This window comes from Fringilla coelebs, assembly GCF_963513975.1.
Source record: "Fringilla coelebs genome assembly, chromosome: 18".
In the NCBI taxonomy this organism is placed as follows: domain Eukaryota; kingdom Metazoa; phylum Chordata; class Aves; order Passeriformes; family Fringillidae; genus Fringilla; species Fringilla coelebs.
This window is the reverse complement of record NC_140044.1, coordinates 14276435-14295561: the sequence shown is the minus strand read 5'-3', so window position 1 is coordinate 14295561 and position 19127 is coordinate 14276435. Positions and strand designations below refer to the sequence as shown.

Genomic DNA, 19127 nt, shown 5'->3' with positions numbered 1-19127 from the left:
AGGATAAAATAAACAATGCAGTAAACTAAAGCAACATTGACAGGGTCAGGACACGACACCCTGTTGGTCAAGGTGTTGGCAGCAGTGCCGTTGGAATTGTGGCTGCAGCCCTCCTGCAGTGCCAGGGGTGGTTCTGCTGGAGCAGGGATCCTGGAGAAAGGTGCAGTCTGCCTCTGGAGATCCAGGGGCAGAGGCAGCTGCTGTTCCTCTGGGAATCCAGTGGGAAGCTGTGCTGGTGTTCCAGAATCTCCAGATTATATCTGGGTAGGAATGCTTGGCTCCTCCCTCTGGGCTCACATCTCTCAATGGGATGCTGTAGTTCTTATCAGCCATGCAGTGACATTCAGTAGCCTGTTATCAGCAGATGTGATGGTCCCCTGCCCCTGCCCCCACCCAGGGAGGAGTGAGTGTGGAAGAGATAAGGAAAACTGCCCACTTAATAGAAGACAACTGCCATACAGATGGCAAATAGAATGCATCTTGCCTTGAAATCTGGGACAGACAGATTGAGCATCCCCAGTCCCATGAGAAACTCAGGTGGGGTACAGGGACATCAGGTTCCCCCCAGTAACTCCTGTCACTTGTGAAATTCTCTTGCAGCCAGTTAGAAGATCGAGGGTGACACTCGGACCCTTGAGAGAACAGGAGAACGGGAAGGGGACCTGCAGGGAGCTCTGCCTGCTCCAGGGTGGGATTTGGCAGCCCTCAGTCACAGTCTGTTGGAGAATTGTGGGCCCTCGTGGGAGCCAGGAGCAGCTTGTGGTGGACCTGTGCTCGTGCCATCTTATGGTGGTGCCAGGTGAGAAAAACCCTCAGCATTTGCAGGCTTTGAGCTGGGACCTCACAACAGGGGCTTTCATGGGGCGTGCTGTGACCTTCACATGGGTTCAGTGGACCTTTAATGCATCTTGCAGGGGTTTCTGCTGGGAGAGACCATCCTGTGCAGTCACTTTCTCACTCCTTTGTTGTGTTTATACTGGTACCCAACGTGTTTTCTTTCCCTCCGCCCTGCAGGGCCTCGCTGTGTGCCCAGGCAAGGTGATGGACAGCAGGGGGGAGATGGAGGTGGTGAGGAGCTCCAAGGGCAGTGCTGCTGGGGAGGTCAGTGTCCACGTGGTCACCACCGAGAGCACGGTGCAGAGCACCCACCTGCCCACCACTGCCTTCATCATACCAGGTACGTGGAGCAGCCCCTCCAACTGCCCCTCCCCAGCCTGGATAGCCCACACTCCTTGTGGAGCTGTGCTCCTCCCAAACCTTGGGAGGCAAAGCCAAGCTGCCGTTGCCATCTTGGATGTTCTCCGTGGCTATCGCACATCACTTGGACTGTTTGTGGTCAAACAAATCTTCCTGACCTTTAAACTGAGACCATGATGGGAGGGGCCCTGACTCAGGGCAGCACAGTGTGCAGGTGCCTGCTCTGCAGGGTTGTGGGCTCCTGGGCTGCTGCATTAGCAGGGAATCCCAGAATAGCTCAAGCTGGAGGGGATCCATAAGGGTCATTGAGTCCAAAACCCCAATCCTGGCAGGACCTCCTGTAGTGAAACCATAAGGACTGAGTGTTGTCCACACACACCCTGAACTTGGTGCCTGTGACTGCTTCCCTGGGAGCCTCTTCCTCACCCAGAGCAGCCTCTGGTTGAGGAACCTTTTCCTAATGTCCCACCCGAACCTGCCCTGAGGCAGCTTTGTTCCATCTCCTCGGGTCCATTGCTGGTCCCAGAAGGGGGAGATCAGCACCTGCCCCCCAGAGGAAGGTGCAGACAGCAATGGGGTCACCCCTCAGCTTCTCTCCTCCCAGCTGAATGGGCCAGGTGGCCTCAGCTGCTCCTCCCAAGTCCTGCTCTCGGGACCTTTCACCATCCTGGTCCCCTCCTCTGGACACAGCTCCAGCCCTCAGCTGTCCTTTGTGTGCTGAGGGCCCCAAACTGCCCCCAGGACTGCAGGTGAGGCTGCCCCAGAGCAGGACAGTCACCCCCCTGATGTCCCCTGGGGCAGGGCTGCCCCTTGGGGCTGCCAGGGCACTGCTGGCTCCTGTTCCACTTGCCCTCAGCCTGAAGCCCCTGAGCTCCTTTCCCATGGTGGCTCCCCAGTCTTGGTCCCCAAGGCATACAATTTTTTCAGGATTATCCCATCCCAGGTGCAGAATCCAGGTCTTACTCTGGTTTCATGCACATGGTGATTGGATTGCCCAGCTGACTGCTCTGTCCAGATCTCTGTGTAAGGCCTCTCTACCCTCTAGGGTGTCCACAGCTCCTCCTAATTTAGTGTCATTGATAAAATTACTTAATGGATATTCAATTCCTGCATCCAGATTATTTATAAAAAATTCAGAAGCACTGGCCCTAAACCCTGGGGAACCCCACTGGTGATGGCCACCAGCCTGATGTGTAGCCAGTTCCTGTAAGGCTTTGAACCCAGCTGCAGGGGAGCCATCATCCAGTTGTTCACCCAATGGACAGTGGACTGGATGAGGTCTGTACTGGACTCTTTGTCCAGTCTCTTGATGCTGTGAGAGGCAGCATCAAGGCTTTGCTAAAATCCTAAAACCCACATCTATTGCCTTTGCTTGGTCAGCTTAGTGGGGTGACCTTCCCATAAATAGAAATTCAGTTGGTTAGCCAGGACTTGCCCTGGCTGTGACCAAGGACTGCATTGTCTCTCCAGTGTTTTTCAGTAACTCCCAGAACATCCTTCTCCCTAATTTTACCAAGCACTGTAGTGAGACTGACAGGCCTGTAATTATCAGGTTCTTCTTATCCTTCTGGAAAATTGGGACAATTTTGAGTGCAGTTGACCAGTGTCTTTTAGGAGGTGTTTGAGCAAAGCATGGTTGTGTTGGGTGAGATCAGGGGTGCTCTCTAGAAGCAGGTCACCCAGTTTTTCCTGGTGCCTCAGTTCTCATTGTGGAGAGGCCCTGGGTTGCACAATGTATTCCTTTGAAACGTAACTGAACTGGAAGTTTAGTTCTCCTGTCCATTGCAGTCCAGGAGGAAACTCCTGTCACATCAGGGCACCCAAGGCACAGAAACAGTCGAGATCAGGCTGAAGTAGAAACTCTTGAATGTGGATAGTGTTGGTGCCACCCTCCAGCATCAGCCATCACTGCCTGCAGATTTTTTTGTGTCACCATGCTTCCTTTATGCTTTGGCCCACAGCAGAGCACTCACCTGGGACACCATGTCCTCTGGTATCCTGGGCTGCCTTTGAGCCTTGTTTGCATCAGTGAAGTGTTCTGTGTATGCCTCTGGTTGTTTGTCTCCTTTCTTCCCTTCTCAAGCAAACGCCACTGCCATCAACCTTCCCACAAGCACCTTAGAAATCCAGCGATTCCCCCGGGAGCCCCAGAGGAGCACAGGGGCCGAGAGGCCAGACAGGGGAGCAGGGAATGAGCCCATCACTGCTGCTGTCATTCCCCAGATCAGCGGGGTGCAGACCTGCAGCACAGTCCGTGTGCTGGAGTGGAAAGATGGGGTGGCAACTTTGCCTGGGAGTAACCTGCGGGTAAGTGTAGCCCTGGGCCACTGGGTTTCAGTCCTCTGCCTCTCCCCACAGCTGCTTGTGCTTGTAAATCCCTCAGCCTGTGCCAGGCAGGGAGCACCAGGATGTGCCTTGGCCCCCTGCACGCCAGCCGAAGGATCCCTCAGCTGCTCCAGCTCTTCTCCTGCCCCATCCCTGTGGCCCTGCCATACTGGGAGCTTAGCACAGAGCTCACAGAAGTGCCTGGGGGCTGCAGCAGCTCTGCCCTGCGCAAGGAGGCACAGGGGTGCTATGTGCTGTGCAGTACATCTTCCCTTCCAAACTGTGCTGTGGACTTGGCTCTGCCCCAGCTCCTGCCCTCACCCTGAGAGCAGCAGCCTTGTGCTTGTCTGGCAGTGGGTGCCTCAGGGGTACCCTCCGTGCATGACATCTTGCAGAAAATGCACCCATTGCTCAGCTGCTGCTCAGCCTCAGGACACCACATCCTCCAGCCCCCAACCTGCCAGCTCCAGCTGAGTGCTTAGCACAGGCTGCAGGCAGGGTACTTCCACAGGGCCTGAGGTGCTGGCTCACCTCTGTGCTCAGAAGAGTTGTCCTCTTGTCAGACACACTGATGACCATCCCTGTCCCTCATTTTCAGAACAACCACCAGTTTCATGTCTGTCCTGCTGAACTGTTTTTCTTTGCTTTTTGATTGTTGCCAGTTCCGGATAAATGAGTATGGCACGCTGAAGGTGGTGAGTGCTGATAAGCTGTCTCCTGTGGAAGCTGTGAAGGAGGGTCACACAGACAAAGATGGGGACTCCGAGGTGGCACCGCCTAGCAGAGACAATCCTACTGTGGCTCAGGGTAAGGGCACCATGGTGGGGTGGGTACCAGCATCCAGCAGATGCTGCCTGGTGTCTCCATGGGCGAGGCAAATATCTGCTCTGTCTGCTGTCCCTCCGTGTGCCTCACTGCTGCTCCTGCTGTCGCAGACGTGCCGGAGCAGCCCGCGGCAGAAGGGCTGTGCCACTGCGATACCTGCGGCCGCAGACACGTGTGGGACGGCGCCCGCGAGGGCAGGGGCTTCTGCAGCGAGCACTGCCACCAGCAGTTCAAAGAGAGGTAAAGGAAGGGGGCTCTGTGCCCTGTCCATCCCTCTGCCCGCCCCACATGCTCCAGTGAGGGATGGGAGCGCCTCTGGCAGGTGCTGGGGGTCCCATGTGTTCCGCTTGTTCCTGGAGGCAGGCTGGGGAAGGAAAACTTCCCAAGGGAGCAGCAAAAGCACGAGAGCCAGACTTTCTCCTGCCCAATGTGTGGCCTTGTAAACACATATCTGCTGGAGCAGGAGGTGGCTGCAGTGGGGGCTTCCAGGCTGAGCAGCAGTGGAAGGCCGCAGGTCACCGGGGCATTTCCAGCCCTACTCCTGTGTGGGAGTGTTCCTCTCAGGACTTGTTTCCAGCATCTCTGGTGCAGCTTAGAGCCCTGCTACTGAACTAGATCCCTTTTGATTCATCCCTGGGTTCAGGTTTCTAACACCCAAGTGTGTGAGGGTGACTCTGGCCTGTCCCTGGCTTTGACTCTTGGCAACTTGTGTGCATACATCCCCCTGCAGGAGGGGAGGGGGCATGTGTGAGTAAGAAATGGGGGGACAGTGATTTTTGTCCAGCAGCCCCTCCCTTACTGACACTGCAGGCAGTGTCACCGTGCTGCGCTGACTGCAGTGCTTGGCCCTCCCTCCCTCTGTGCAGGTCTGTCATTGTGGAAAACTCTGCCAGCAGCACCAATGCCACTGAAATCCTCAAGCCTGTGAAGAAACGAAAGAGGAAGGACTATCAGAGCCCCTCGGAGGAAGAATATGAATCTGAGCAAATGGTAGGACAAAGACAGGGAGGGGGTGGGTGCAGCCAGTGTCCAGGGGGCTGGAGGCCAGCCCTGTGTGCACAGATCTCATTGTGCTGCTCAGGGCTCTGTCAGCTGCAGGTCAAAAGGGAAACAGGTTGGCCCAAAAGCCAAAAAGACTCGAATGTGTGGAGATGAGGGCTCCTAGCACTGGGCTGGTTGTTTGGCTTGTGGAGCACTGAGGCCTGGGCAGTGCCAGACTGTCCAGGCTGGGCTGTAGGTACTGACCATTTTCAGCTGCTCTCTTGAGTCCAGGCCACCAAAGTAAGGGTTGCAGTAGGAGAATGTCTGTCTGTGTGCTGGGTGACCTGGGGAGGGGAGAGACTTGCACAAGGTAGGGAAGCTCTGCTTGCCAGCCCTGACTGTAGCAGGTCCAGTCCAGGTGTGATTGCTGCCAGTCAGCACTGCAGTCCCTGCAAGCTCCCATCACCAGATTCTCTGTCAGTCTGTCTCTGGGCCAGGCGTTGGTCACACTGTGGACCTTGTGGGGGTACACTATGGCCCTGGGCACCAGTGTGAGGGTACAACACAGCCAAAAATCTCTGGGTTCTGTTCTGTTTGCTCTCATGTCTAGGAGGAAAAGCAGGAAGAGAGGAAAAGCTCAGTGGAAGACTCAGCCATGAGCAATCTGGAGGCTGAGGCGTGGAACGGGAGCCAGCACGGTACGGAGGGTGGGGTGGCTGTGGGGTGAGCACTGCTGCTGGGGCTGGGGGATCCCCCTGCAGGGTTGGACCCCTTGGGTGCTCCTGCAGGGTCAAACACCCACTGCAATGTGCTGGCACGTGGTCCTGAAGGCTTGTGAGCTCCTCTGCTTGCTTGATCCTGCTCTCTCTGTCTCTTTCCGTTTCTCTCCTTTCCTCTCTCTCTCTCCATGGGAAGGGGGCACCCCTACGGACACGGCCCTGGCCCCTGCTGGACAGAGCTTCCTGTCCCTCCCCTCAGGAGCTCAGTTTGTTACTGGCTCCTGGGCACTGTGTTTGCTCCCAGGGACACTGTCCTGAGCACAAACAGGACTGCACCACGTGTGGCTTTGCCCTCCTTTGGGATGGGCTCACGGGGAACTTCCCTCCTGGCATCAAGAGCTCACAAGTTTGGGAGCTGCTCATGGTGCAGTGCCACTGAGGCCATGTGAATTGGGGTTGTCTCATCCCGTGGGGATCTATTCTGTATCAGAGATCTCAAAAGCAGGCTGTCAACATGGAAGGAAAGGAGACAAGCTGAGGGATGCAGTGTTTGCTTGGCTGGTTTTTTCCCTGCAGTGTCAAGGAAAACTTTGGGAAACACTGAAAATAAACATTTATGGAAAATAGACATTTATTTGTCTTTGAGTACTGAAAGTCATACTCAAAATGATTTTAAAATTAAACTGTTCCAACTTCATACTCCTCACCACAACCAAGTGCAGGGACAGTGGCAGGGGCCAGGTGTCACTAACCCCTGATGTTATAGTGAGTTAACCACCATTAAAAAGGAATCTCAGATCTCATACCTGCTTCTCACTGAGCCTTGAGCATGTAACCTTCCCTGCTGCATACAAGTAAGCAGTGATGAGCTTTGTTAGTTCAGCATTGTTCACCTTTAATTTCTTCCTTAAATTTCTAGGTTTTTTCCATCTCCTCTTCCCGTAAGCCCAAAAGAGGAAGGAGTTGGTCTGTTTTTCCCCTTAATTTCTAGCCTGCTCTACCTGGGGCTGTCTGCCATGGCTAATCTGTATCTGGGAATTCCTCAGCACTGGAATAGGCACAGCACCCCTGGAGTCCCTTCAGCTGCTGCAAATAAGGGAGACAAAGAGCTGGAGAGCAAGAGACTTGGGTTGTGTTTCACAGATTTTGGGCAAGGCCTTTGTGGCCTTCTCAAAGGCATGAAGGGTCACCTCCCCGCCTGTGAAGAGACAGTGCTGTCTCCTTTGTCATGTGGGCAAGCACAGCTCTAGGGCATCAGAGTGGCCTTGCTGAGCCACGGGGGCTCAGGTGGCTGTCTCAGAGCAGAGGATGGCAGAGCTGGGATGTGAACCTGCTGCTGGTTTGACTGTCTAGGAGCCCCTTGCAGCTGGGAATGATTCCCAGACCTGTGCATGGATCCTGACTGCCACAAATCCATCCTGTATGGACACAGGAGATGTTCTGGCTGGAAGAGGGTCTGGTCAGGTCTGGTGTCCCCATGGCTCGTCCCTCACGCTTCCTGGAGTCCCAGACTCATGGGAAGGGATGTTAAAGCCCATCTGGTTCCAGCCCCTGTCACGGGCAGGGCCACCTTCCACTAGCCCAGGTGCCTTGCTAGGACATGGTTCCGGACATTTGGGTCACGGGGGCTCCTGGCTCTGCCCCTCGTGGTGCAGCCAGCCAGGTTTGCTGGAGAAGGGGCTCTGGCAGGATGGTGCTGAGCTGTGCAGGGATGCAGGACCCTGTGTGAGAGTGGGGCAGGACTGGAGTGGCCCCTCAGCAGCGTTTGTGTGCGTTTGTGCTGCGCTCAGGTGCCAGTGAGGAGAAGAAAGAAGGCTGGTCTTGGGCGTCCTACTTGGAGGAGCAGAAAGCTGTCGCTGCCCCTTTAGATCTCTTCCAGGATGTGAGTTGGGATTTTCCTGTCTTTTTCCCTCTTTCATCTTCTCTTTTCTTTCCCTTTTTTTCCCACCCCTCCTCCTTCTCCTCTCTTCCTTGCTTCCCTGTTTTGCGGGACTCTGAGCAATAGCCAAGCTCCCGTTGTCAGCTGGAAGTGCCAGGGCAGCCTCCAGTTTTGATTTGCCCAGAGTCCCACTCCCCAGCAGGTGCTGGCCCCATCACAAACACTCCACCTTTGCCTAGGACACTGCTGTGACTCTGGCAGGGTGGTGGAGCCTTTCCAGCCCTTCCTGGAAGCCAGGTGGGCTCTCCTGAGGCTGTGCTGCAAACAAGTCAGGCCTGTGTCCTGCTCCCCCAGCTGCAGCTTTTGTTTTACCCCAGGGACACCTTGCCCTGCCAATAGCAAGAGATGTAAATCCATAAGGAGGTGTAACACTGTTTTTTTTCTGTGGGAAAAAATTAAAATTTGGATGACAACATAACCTGTGGCCCACAGTCTCTTGGTCCCAGCAGTTCCCGTTGCCTGGTGGTTGCTCTCCTGGTGGGTTCTAGACCCAACTCCCTGTGTTGGTTTTACATTGTAGTTTAATTTTTGTTTCCAGTACCAAGTAGCTTCCCAGCACAAGAATGGCTTTAAAGTGGGGATGAAGCTGGAGGGGATCGACCCACAGCACCCATCCATGTACTTCATCCTGACAGTGGCTGAGGTAAGGAGTCTCCAGTGCCCCTGTTCCCTGGTTCCTCCTGGCTCTGGGGCAGGGGAGGTGCTGCCAGCTGGCCCTTGGAGGAGACAGGGCCTGTCACTGCAGGAGATGAGCTGCTGCTCCAGCACCTCAGGCAAACAAGCAGGGAGTTCCCTGCCAGCTTGGAGGGACAGGACACAACACTGTGGAGCCGTGTTGGTCTCTGTCACCCTGACACAGCACAGGGGGAGGGATTGTGGTGATGGCAACAGCTTATGTCCCTAAGACAGGTCTGAGCACTTGAGATGGAGGGTGTGGAGGCTTCCCGCTGCTCTTGTTGTGTCCATGCAGATCCACTTTCCACTCAGCCATATGGCAGCTGGACCAGCCTTGCCTTGCAGAGCTCCACAGGCAGCCAGTGTGGCATTTAGCCAAAATCCCTGTATCAGCAGCTCCCTAGGCTGCAGAAAAGGGAGTCTGTGCACTTGCTGGATCCAGCAAGGTGGTCCACCATGGCATTTAAAGCACCAGCCTGAACATCCCTCCTTTGGCCTGGCCTGTGGTGCCTTTGTACTGACCTTGTTCCATGCTGGACACCCTTTGAGTCTGGTTTGTGCCTCCCAGTTTGGGCACCGGGCTGTGATTGACTTTTGGCTTCCCAAAGGGACCCATACTGAGCTGGTGTGTGGGAGGGGGGGTTCTGCTCAGCCAGGGACAGCAGCAGGTCTCCATGGCCCTTTCCTTCTCCTCACTCCCTGCTGGCAGGTGTGTGGCTACCGGATGCGTCTCCACTTCGATGGCTACTCTGAGTGCCATGACTTCTGGCTGAATGCTGACTCGCCTGACATCCACCCTGCTGGCTGGTTTGAGGAGACAGGGCACAAACTCCAGCCCCCCAAAGGTAAGGAGTTTATTCAGCTCGGATGGTGGGTCCTGCTGAAGGAGGGGGATGAAGAGTGGAAGAAATGTAGAGTTTGAGGTGGGGACAGGGTGGCTCCATGGAGGGATGCTGCTGTGCTGGTGGAGTTCCACAGGACAACATTTCAGGCACCCATCTCTGCTTGTTCACGTTTTGTGGCAAAGCCCTGTTGCTCTGGACCTGCCAGTGCCACCAGCTGTGCCCCAGGGCAGGCAGGAGGAGCTGTGCTCTGGATTTCCACTCCACTGCTCATGTTTCCTAACACGCCTTCAAAACCACCCATCAGCCCTCAGCCATGGGCTTTTGGCATCCCAGGGCTGCTGGAGATCCCATCTGCCCACACCCAGCAGGATGTGCTGGCAGGGTGACAGTGGGTGAGGGACAGCCAGGCTCACCCTCACATCCTCCTGGCTGTGAACTCACTGCTCTCATTTCTCTTCCTGAGGGGTTGTAGGTTATAAGGAAGAGGAATTCAGCTGGACAAACTACCTGAAGTTAACAAAGGCTCAGGCAGCTCCTAAGCACCTCTTCATGGTCCGAAACACTGTGAGTAGCAGCATCTCCTTCCTGCCAGAGCCTACAGGTTCAGGTGTGATTCTTCCCCTCCAGCTGAACAAAATGCTTTCACCAGCACTGGAATTTGTTTTGTACATCCCATACCCCTCAAGCCCATAGTGCTCAAGTGCCAGGAGTATGTGGCACACTTTGTAGTTCAGGATCTGTAGCTTGGGCACTCATTTGATATGCCCAGAATTGGTGCTTGTATGATTCTATTTCCTCCAGCTTGATCTTATGGACAATTAAATGTGAAGTATTGATGAGGAAAAGTAACTACTATTCTCAACAATTTTTTGGCTAAAATATATCACCTAATGTTTCATAAGTATAATTCCTTTGTCTCTTTGTATCTTTGTTGTTTCTGTGTCTGCCTATTTTTTTCACATGGAAGCTTGGGTAAGGAAAGTGGGAATAAAGGAGAATGAAAATGCTGATTGTTCCTTTGTCAGCTGCAAAGGAAACTCACCCTACTGGCAGATCAGCCTCTCCAAGTTATTTATTGTGTCTAAACCCTGATGTTCGTTGCTGCAATAACCCCACCAGTGTGTGTGATGCAGTGTTTTGCACAGAGTCTGTATCCAAGAAATAAAGGCAAGGAAGGGAGAAGTGCCCCATCCCAGCTCCTCCTGCCATGCCTGAGGCATTGGTCACTGCTGACTGTGACCACAAACAAGTGTTTTGGGAAAAAGCAGAACTAGTGTCAGTTGGAAGGTTTTTTTTTTCTTGGAATTTACTGGTTATAGAAGATCCTGAGGGTCTGAAGATCACTTTTCCTCTTTCTTTGTGTGGCCCAGCTGAGTCACCCACTTCCTCTTTCCTTGCACAGCAGCACACTGCCCATCCAGGAGCCTGAGTGGCCCCAGGCCTGTGTGGAGGCCAGACAGGGTGTGGTTTTGGGAGGGTTTGTGCAGGTGCCTCCTTGTAGCAGGCATAGGCAGTGGTGAGGAAGGAGCTGGGGCTGCAGCTCTGAAAGAGCCCTGCCCCTCTATCCTGCCAGCACGAGGCTTCTCCAGGCTTCAAGGTGGGCATGAAGCTCGAGGCTGTGGACCGCATGAACCCTTCCCTGATCTGTGTGGCCACAGTGACTGACGTGGTGGACAATCGCTTTCTGGTGCACTTTGACAACTGGGATGATACTTATGACTACTGGTAAGGGCACAGAGGCTCTTAGGGGGCCCGTGCTGGGGAGGCACCCACAGAGGGCCCTGTGTAAGAGTTTGGGTTTGTTTTCTAGGTGTGATCCCAGCAGCCCGTACATCCACCCAGTTGGATGGTGTCATGAGCATGGCAAACCCCTCACACCTCCTCAAGGTGAGCAGGGATCAGTCAGGTGCAGCCTGGCAGCCTGGGAGTGCATCCCCTTGGGAACAGACTTCCCAGGGTGGCATGGGGGTCCTGGGGACACAGACTTCCTGCCAAGGCTCCCGTACACATGTTCAGGTGCAGCATGGTGCTTGTGTTAGGCCAAGTCTCCACCCAGAGATCCAAGGAGACCCCAGCTGTCTGTGCACACCCACCTGTTTCTGCTTCCTTGTACTGTGGGTTTCATGGGCCATGAGAAATAGCAGCACTTCTTGGAGTCTCTCAGGTTCCTGTGTGCCCATCAGACTTGGGTGGCTCTCAAAGGCAGTGGGGCATTCTGGGGTACTTTCTGACTTCCTGCAGGCCTGTCTCACCTTCTGCATCTTCTCCCTTCCAGATTATCCTGATCCTGATAACTTCACCTGGGAAAAGTACTTGAAAGAAACTGGAGCATCTGCTGTCCCAGCTTGGGCCTTTAAAGTGGTGAGTGTCTCATCATCTGCTCCACCCCACCTGGGCAGGAATTTGGGTTTTCTTCATTGTCAGATCTTTGCTTTTGTGACAAGTCCAGTGATGTTCTGTATTCTCCTGCCACAGGCCTAGGCTTTGGATCTACACTCAGGGTTCAGAAGTCAGGGCTATCCTTGGCAAAGAGTTCAAAATTGGGAAAAATGAGGAGTATGACTGTGCCCTCAGTTAAACAGGAGCTGAGTGATGGAAAATAATTTAGGTTTGCTTGATGAGTTTTTGTCTCAAACTGCACCAGCAGCAGCCGTGTCCAGCCAAGCGAGGTTGCAATACAGATCCCCAAAATGTGTCTCTTAAAGACCTTCCCTGGGGCACATCTTGTTAAAGACAGCTCAAATGCAGGGAGACTGTTTCTGCTTTCTCCTGTTGCCACTGTGAGCTGGGATGGCTCTTCCCTGGCCAGGCCAGGGCTGGGAGCTGGGCTCGAGGAGGACACAGTGCTGGGAAAGCTGCTGAGGGGGCAGGAGCTTGAAGCTCCCTGCTCCCCCTGACTGGGCTCTTGCAGCGCCCGCCCCACGGCTTCCTGGTCAACATGAAGCTGGAGGCAGTGGACAGGAGGACTCCTTCCTTCATCCGAGTGGCCAGTGTGGAGGACGTGGAGGATCACAGGATAAAGGTGGGTGCTGGAGCATCAGTGCTGAGCCTGTGCCCAGGCACTGTGCTGGCTCACTCCTGCCCTTCCCCTCGCTGGGAGTGTGCAAATGGGGGCAGGTCCCAGTGCCTGGCTCCAGGAGTGGAGAGCCTTGTGAGCCTTGTGCTGCACTTCAGCTCTGCCCTGCTGCTTGCTCTCAACTAGGAGTGCTCCAGAGCTCCTCAGAGATGTGTGCTGGCATTTGAAGGGTGACCCTTCTACTTGCTTCCCCAGGTCCATTTTGATGGCTGGAGCCACGTGTATGATTTCTGGATTGATGCAGATCATCCGGACATCCATCCCATGGGCTGGTGCTCAAAAACAGGACACCCATTGCAGCCTCCTCTCAGTAAGTGCTGCACCTGTGCCAGCTCCTCCCTACAGGGCCCAAGCACACCAGACACCTCTGTCACTGCCACCTGTCCATGCACTGAAATGGGAGGGCGGGTTCTGGCTGAGAATGGGCAGGGAGGAGAGGCCACTCCATGGATTTGTCAGTTGGAAAAGCTCTCTCTGTTTGGTGCAGGCAGGGAGCCCAGAGCTCTGGCTCTGCCTGGGTTTGCAGCCATGACAGCTTTTCTCCTGTTCCTCTCCTCCGGCTGCAGGGCCAAAGGAACCAGCCTCCTCTGCCCATGGGGGCTGCCCAAGCCTGGGCTGCAAGAGCATCCCTCACTCCAAGAGCTCCAAGTACAGCTTTCACCACAGGTGAGCTCCCTGGCACAGCCTGGAGAGCCACAGCTTCTTCCCTGCTGGGCTGGGCCAGCTCTTCCTCTGCTCCTCCTCACCTGCCCCCCCCGCCCCCAGCACCCAGCCTTTCCCTGCACTCACCCACACCTGGCTCTGCCCCCTGCTCCCCCGGGAGCAGCAGCAGGACCCCAGCTGGAGTGACCCCTGTGAGCCCCTCCTGTGCCTGTCCTGTGGCCCCAGAGCCCCTGAAGGTGTCCTGTGTGCCCACCTACCACGGGCACCTGTGGGCTGTGGAGAGGACAGTGCAGATGCTGTTCACTGACACCAGCTGTGAGAATGCTGCTCCCCCCTTTCCCTGGGTGCCTTTCACTGTCAGGCTTTGAGCTGGGAAGTCTCAAGCAGGAGCAGTGCGTGGTTCCAGCTGAGGCAGTCACTTGAAGGACCTTTTCCAAGGGAAGCCAGTCTGTGTCTAGTGCCAACCCCAGCACTAGGCTGGTGTCAGGAAGAGCCAGTGTGGTGGAGTATCTGTGAGGGTGGGGAGGGCAGGTGTGCCTCCTGGGGGTTTCTCTGCTGGCCACACTCCTGGCACACACTTACTGCTCGCTCTGAGGCTGGTCTGGATGCCTGTGGGGGCAAGGGAAGATGGAGACTGGGAGCCCTGATGAGCTGCTCAATTAGCACACTGGTTCCTTGCCCAGGGTTGCAGGGATGGCAGAGGGCCGAGGTTTGTACCTGGAGGGAGTGGCCGTGCCCTGCTCCTGCCCCCAGCAGCCTGGCTGAGGGAACTGGCTCAGCACATCTTTCCTCTGCCTTCCATGGGCAGGGCAATGGCTGCCCGTGCTCGGGGACAGAGGGGTGGCCCTGCTGGCTCATCCCCCTCTCTGCTCCAAGCTGGGCCCAACGCTTGTGTCCCCTCTGTTCTCCAGGAAGTGCCCCACGCCGGGCTGCGATGGCTCGGGCCACGTGACGGGGAGGTTCACAGCCCATTACTGCCTCTCAGGGTGCCCGCTGGCAGAGAAGAACCAGGGCAGGCTGAAGGCTGACCTGTCTGACACCGAGGCCTCCACGCGCAAGAGGAGCCCCATGGGTTTCCCTCAGCGAAAGAAATCTCGGCACCACGGGAGGTAGGGGCACGGCCAGCGAGCCCCGTGCGGGGAGGGCCCCTGTGCCGCCACTGCCCGCCCTGCAGGGGTCACCGGGCCCCAGAGGCTCCTTGGCCTCCTCCTGCCAGCTCTGCCAGGCACCTCTCTCCTCTCTCTTCCCACGGCTTCTGGCTTTGGCTGTCAACCCCTTGGGTCAGGGCCCGAGGGGTCCCTGCTCCCACTGCCGAGGTGTTGCTCTGGGTGCTGGGGAGGAAGGCCCTGGGGCCGGTCCCAGCCCAGGACATCAGTCTTCCTGTCTCTTTAGAGGGAGACCTCCAAAGTACCGGAAGATCCAGCAGGAAGACTTCCAGAGTAAGTGCCATCCTCTGCCATGGTGTCATTGCAGGGCAAGGCTGGAGGAGCTGGGGGGGTGGGGGCGCTGGGGACAGGTCTCCCTTGGCTCACACAGGTCTGCCCCAGTGAGGGGCTTGTGGCCAGAGTTGACCATGGATAAGGGACATCCCCTCCTTGTGCCAGGGCTCACAAAGCTCCCTTGGTTTGGCTTTGGGGTTATGCCTGAGAGTCTTTGAGTGCTTTAGGACATGGAATTAGGATCCTCTCTATGGCAGTATTTTCTATGGTGCTTTGGCCTGTTCAGACAGGGATAGTGGGAAGTTGTGCCCCAAAATTTCAGTGTGTGTGTGAACTGCCAAATTATTGCTGCCACATAGAAACTGATGCTGGACAGTTGGCTTGGCATTTGGTGCTGATGCAGACAAGCAGATGCCTGATGTGTATTCCATCCAGCATCCCTTTCACTGTGGGCTGTCCTGCCACCTACCCCACCCCTGGGGGTGAGTGGAAAATGAATGATTAAAAGTCATAAGAACAAGGCAAAGCCAAGCTTGTCTCAACTTCTTTTCCCAGGATCCCTAATCCCATCTAAGTGAACACTTGGATACACTGACACCCTGCTGACTCAAGGGACAGCCACTAGCTCTTGATACCTGCATGGCATGTTCTCGTCTTTTACCTCGTGTCACATGTTGTGCTTTATCCCCAGCTATTTCTTCAGACAACGTGCACCAGTCGCTCTTCATGTCCGCCCTGTCCGCCCACCCCGACCGCTCCCTGTCCCTGTGCTGGGAGCAGCACTGCAAGCTGCTGCCCGGGGTGGCTGGCATCACAGCAGCCACGGTGGCCAAGTGGACCATTGATGAGGTGAGGTGCTTTGGACGGCTCTGTGCTGGCCCCTGATGTGCCAGCGTGGCTGGCAGCACCCTGCCTGGCTGTGCAGCGCCGTGGCACAGGCACCAGGCACTTCAGTGGCCACATCCCTGGGCTAGTGAGGAGGGGTCTGCTGGAGACATTGTTACCTTTGTTCACTTTCTTGGGCAGCCATGGTGACCCCTGTTAAGGCCTGAGTAGGTGGAGGAGCTCTGGCACCAGCCCCAGCAGCCCCTGCCTGCTCTCAAGCACTGGCACAGCTGCCCAGGGCAGTGGTGGAGTCACCGTCCCTGGAAGTGTTCAAAAGCTGTGTGGATGTGGCACCTGGGGACATGGCTTAGTGGTGGCCTCGGCAGTGCTGCTCAGTGGCAGCCTCAATGCTCACAGAGGGCTCAGCCAATCCTAACGATCCCCTGATGTCCCCATGGCCCCCCTGGGTGCCCCTCTCAGGCCAGTGCCTGTGTCTGGGACCAAGGGTAGGCTCTGGCATGGGAGGGCAAACCAACTGCAGCCTCTGCCCCAAGAGCCCTGTGGCACCTTACAGGGCTCAAAATGTGAGGATGTGGGCTCAGGGGGGTCTCCAACCAGAATCATTGCTCTGTCTTGACATTTCTCTCATTTATTCCAAGGTTTTTAGCTTTGTGCAGACTCTGACGGGTTGTGAGGACCAAGCCAAACTCTTCAAGGATGAGGTGAGAAGGGCTGGCAGATGAGAGCAGGTGGTCAAGGACAGCTGTTTGCCACCAGGACTGGGAGGAGTTGGCCAGTGGCCTTCCTGCAGTGGCTTGCTGCTGGATGCTGAGGGCAAATCCAGCACCTGTCAGTGCTCCTGCCCTGCAGCCCCACTGCATGGGAGGGTGCAGCCGTCTGGCTGTGTCCCTACAGGGCAGGAGGGAGCTGCTGAGCCCCAGGGAGCTGTGCTGCCCTATTCTCCCAGCATGGGGGGCATCCCCTCTGAGGGGATGTGAATGGGTGGCAGGAGGAGGATGGTGCTGCAGCCTGAAGAGCAGATTGCCTCCTGTGGGGAGCTGCTCCTCCTCACCCTTTCATCCTTCCCCCTCTTCCCCTCTCACCAGCACTGCTGCCTGTCAGAATCAGCATTTTTGGGCCTTCTGTGGGCAGATGTGGTGGGGGTGGCTCTGACACCTGGGGCGGATCCTGGGCACCCTGGCTACAGCCGCTGTCACAGCCTGTCCGGGAATGGCCCCTGTGCTGTAAGAGTGCTCCGGCAGGCAAAGCTGAACCAGGGCAGTGTCCACGAGTGCTGGTCCCTGGAACAGGGAATGGATGGCTGCTTGCCCAGGTTGTGGTGGCTCTGTACTGTGCCCATGGGGCTCCAGCACAGAATCCCAACCTGGCTGCAGTGTGGGCTCCTGGGATGGCCCCTGAAGGGCTTCTCCCCCTCTGCCCCGTTCCTTGGCACATGAGCTGCCAGCTGGGATTTCCCTGGGGAGTGCTGTGGATGGGCCCTGCCTTGGTCTCTGGGGTCACCTGTGGCTTCTGCCCAAGTCACGCTGGTGCTGGCTGTCCCCAGGAGTGCCAGCCCAGGTTTGCAGTAGTGCCTTTGTCCCTGCTCTCCTTCCCAGATGATCGATGGCGAGGCGTTCCTCCTGCTGACGCAGGCTGACATCGTCAAGATTATGAGTGTCAAGCTGGGCCCAGCACTCAAGATCTACAATGCCATCCTCATGTTCAAGAATGCTGATGACACCTTAAAGTGACTTCTCTTGGCCCAGCCGGGACCCTCCCTCATCACTGGTGCTGCCAAACTGTCCAGTCAGGACAGAGATTCCCCCAGCCAACCGCAGCTTGTCACGTCCTGCTCGTGTCCTCCCGGGTGCCACACGTCCCCTCTCCCAGCCTCCCTCTCCCATCCTGTTCCCTGCACGCTGCCCTTCTGCAGCGCTGGGCCCAGGCCCGGGGGCGGTGGCAGGGAAGGACGGTGGCGGTGGCACTGGCCCATCTTGGTGCCACAGCTGCCCCCACTGTGTCCTGCTGTGTCTGGGTCCCTGTGACCCTGTGCCCCGGTGCTGAGGGCTGGGGGAGCACTGTGGAGGGTGTCACAGCGGGGCGCTGGCACCTACTGGAGTCACCCAGGCAGGGGAAGGGACTGCCTGCCTGCATCCATGCTCACACCCACTTAAAGGCTGCTCTCGCCTTTTCTCAGCAGCTGAGAGAGATTTGGGGTTTTTCCTGCTGTGTGATCCTCTGGGGCTACTTCTGCTAACACCATTTCCAAGGAGCATTCTTGAGGAGCTTCTGCTCATTTTGCCTTTTTCTCTGAATTCTTTTGACTTTCCGTTTTTAAGGCCAGTTGATGACTGCTTTGCCCCTGCACTGCAAACCAGTGGCCACCTCTTGCCCCTTCAGGGAGCAGCTGTCCTGGCAGCTGCTCTGCCCATGACCAGCACCTGTGCTTTCTTCCTCTTTCCTGGAATTCAGCAGCCTCAGGGTCCTGCCCGGCCAGGGCTGGCTGGGTGCAGAAAAGGCTCCATTTCTTCTTGCACTTCAGACTGTTTTGTCCAGCTCTTCTCTGGGAGAAAGGATGCTTGGATATCTTGTTCCCCTTGCGCCTATTAAAGAGTCCTTTACAAAGGAAGTTGGGCCCTCTTTGGTCCTTGTATTAGGAGCAAGGCCCTCTCTAGAGTGGGGACAGGTGCTGAGGACAAAAAGCATCCATTGCTCCGCTGGGCAGATCCGCAGTCACTTCTGAAGGCGTTCCTGAGTTGGCTGAGTCAGTTCTGCCAAGCTGCCTTCTCCCCAGTCTTTGCCCTCACAAGGCACCCAGGTTTTGCTGTCTGAAGAGCAGGATCTTCTGCTGTCCCTGGATCCCTTACCTGCAGAGCTAAAAGAAATCCAGCGCTTAGCTGGTTTGTTTCTGTCCTTTTCAGAACATAGCACCTTTCCAACAAGGCCACAGGCAGTTTGGGAATGCTCATGTAACACCATCCCTCGTGATGGAGGAGGGACCAAAGGGCTGCAGAGCCAAAAAGCCAGCATTCCTGGGGGTCCTGGCAGAGCCCCAGCAGCTTCTGATAAGCCCCTGTGCCTCCTGGCAGTCCCCACACTGCTCTCCATGGTCCATCACCCTGGCACACCTGCTGTGGGAGCTGTTGGAGCAGGGGCTGGCCATGCAGTGCTGGAGGATGGCCACCTGCCCAGATGGCCACCTGGCCAGGGGCTCAGTCCCAGGTCTGCTTCATTTCCCATTCCCAACAATGACATTCCAGTAATAAAACAACTTCCCCCCTTTCCCAGTGCCCAAAACAGGGATGCAGAGGTGTGAGCAAGTGCACCAGCAATGTGTCCTGGAGCTGTGCTGCCTTGGGAGCTGCTGTCACATCTGGGTCAACCTGTTTGAGGCTTCCCATGGAAATGTAGCATTTTGACTCTGTTATTGAATATTTGGGGTCATGTTTGACCTGCTCTTGAAACGTCTGCTGCTTCCTCTTCCTGCAGGACTTGCAACTTGTCCATGCCTTTGTTTTGTCATTGCTTGGGTTTGATTTAGGCAGCTTTCCTTCTCCTTTCCTTTTTTATGTCCTTGCATCTTTTCAAGCACTGCAGTGTGGCCAGCTGTGGAGAGAG

The 19127-nt window shown here is 56.0% G+C and overlaps 1 protein-coding gene across 1 annotated transcript; it reads left to right on the top strand.

Annotated features, from left to right (window-relative positions):
- Positions 1-1029: 1029 nt before the first annotated feature.
- L3MBTL1 (L3MBTL histone methyl-lysine binding protein 1) lies at positions 1030-17260 on the top strand (the record flags this gene model as incomplete). The annotated part of the gene is made up of 21 exons (XM_084218003.1): positions 1030-1177; positions 3281-3504; positions 4185-4329; positions 4458-4587; positions 5214-5337; positions 5939-6040; positions 7837-7929; positions 8525-8629; positions 9371-9506; positions 9970-10070; positions 11080-11231; positions 11317-11393; positions 11782-11867; positions 12418-12528; positions 12778-12892; positions 13149-13248; positions 14157-14354; positions 14638-14684; positions 15376-15533; positions 16169-16231; positions 17126-17260. The coding sequence occupies exons 1-21, from the start codon at positions 1042-1044 to the stop codon at positions 17258-17260; spliced, it is 2538 nt and encodes an 845-aa protein (XP_084074129.1). The 5' UTR covers positions 1030-1041.
- Between the last annotated feature and the right edge of the window lie 1867 nt (positions 17261-19127).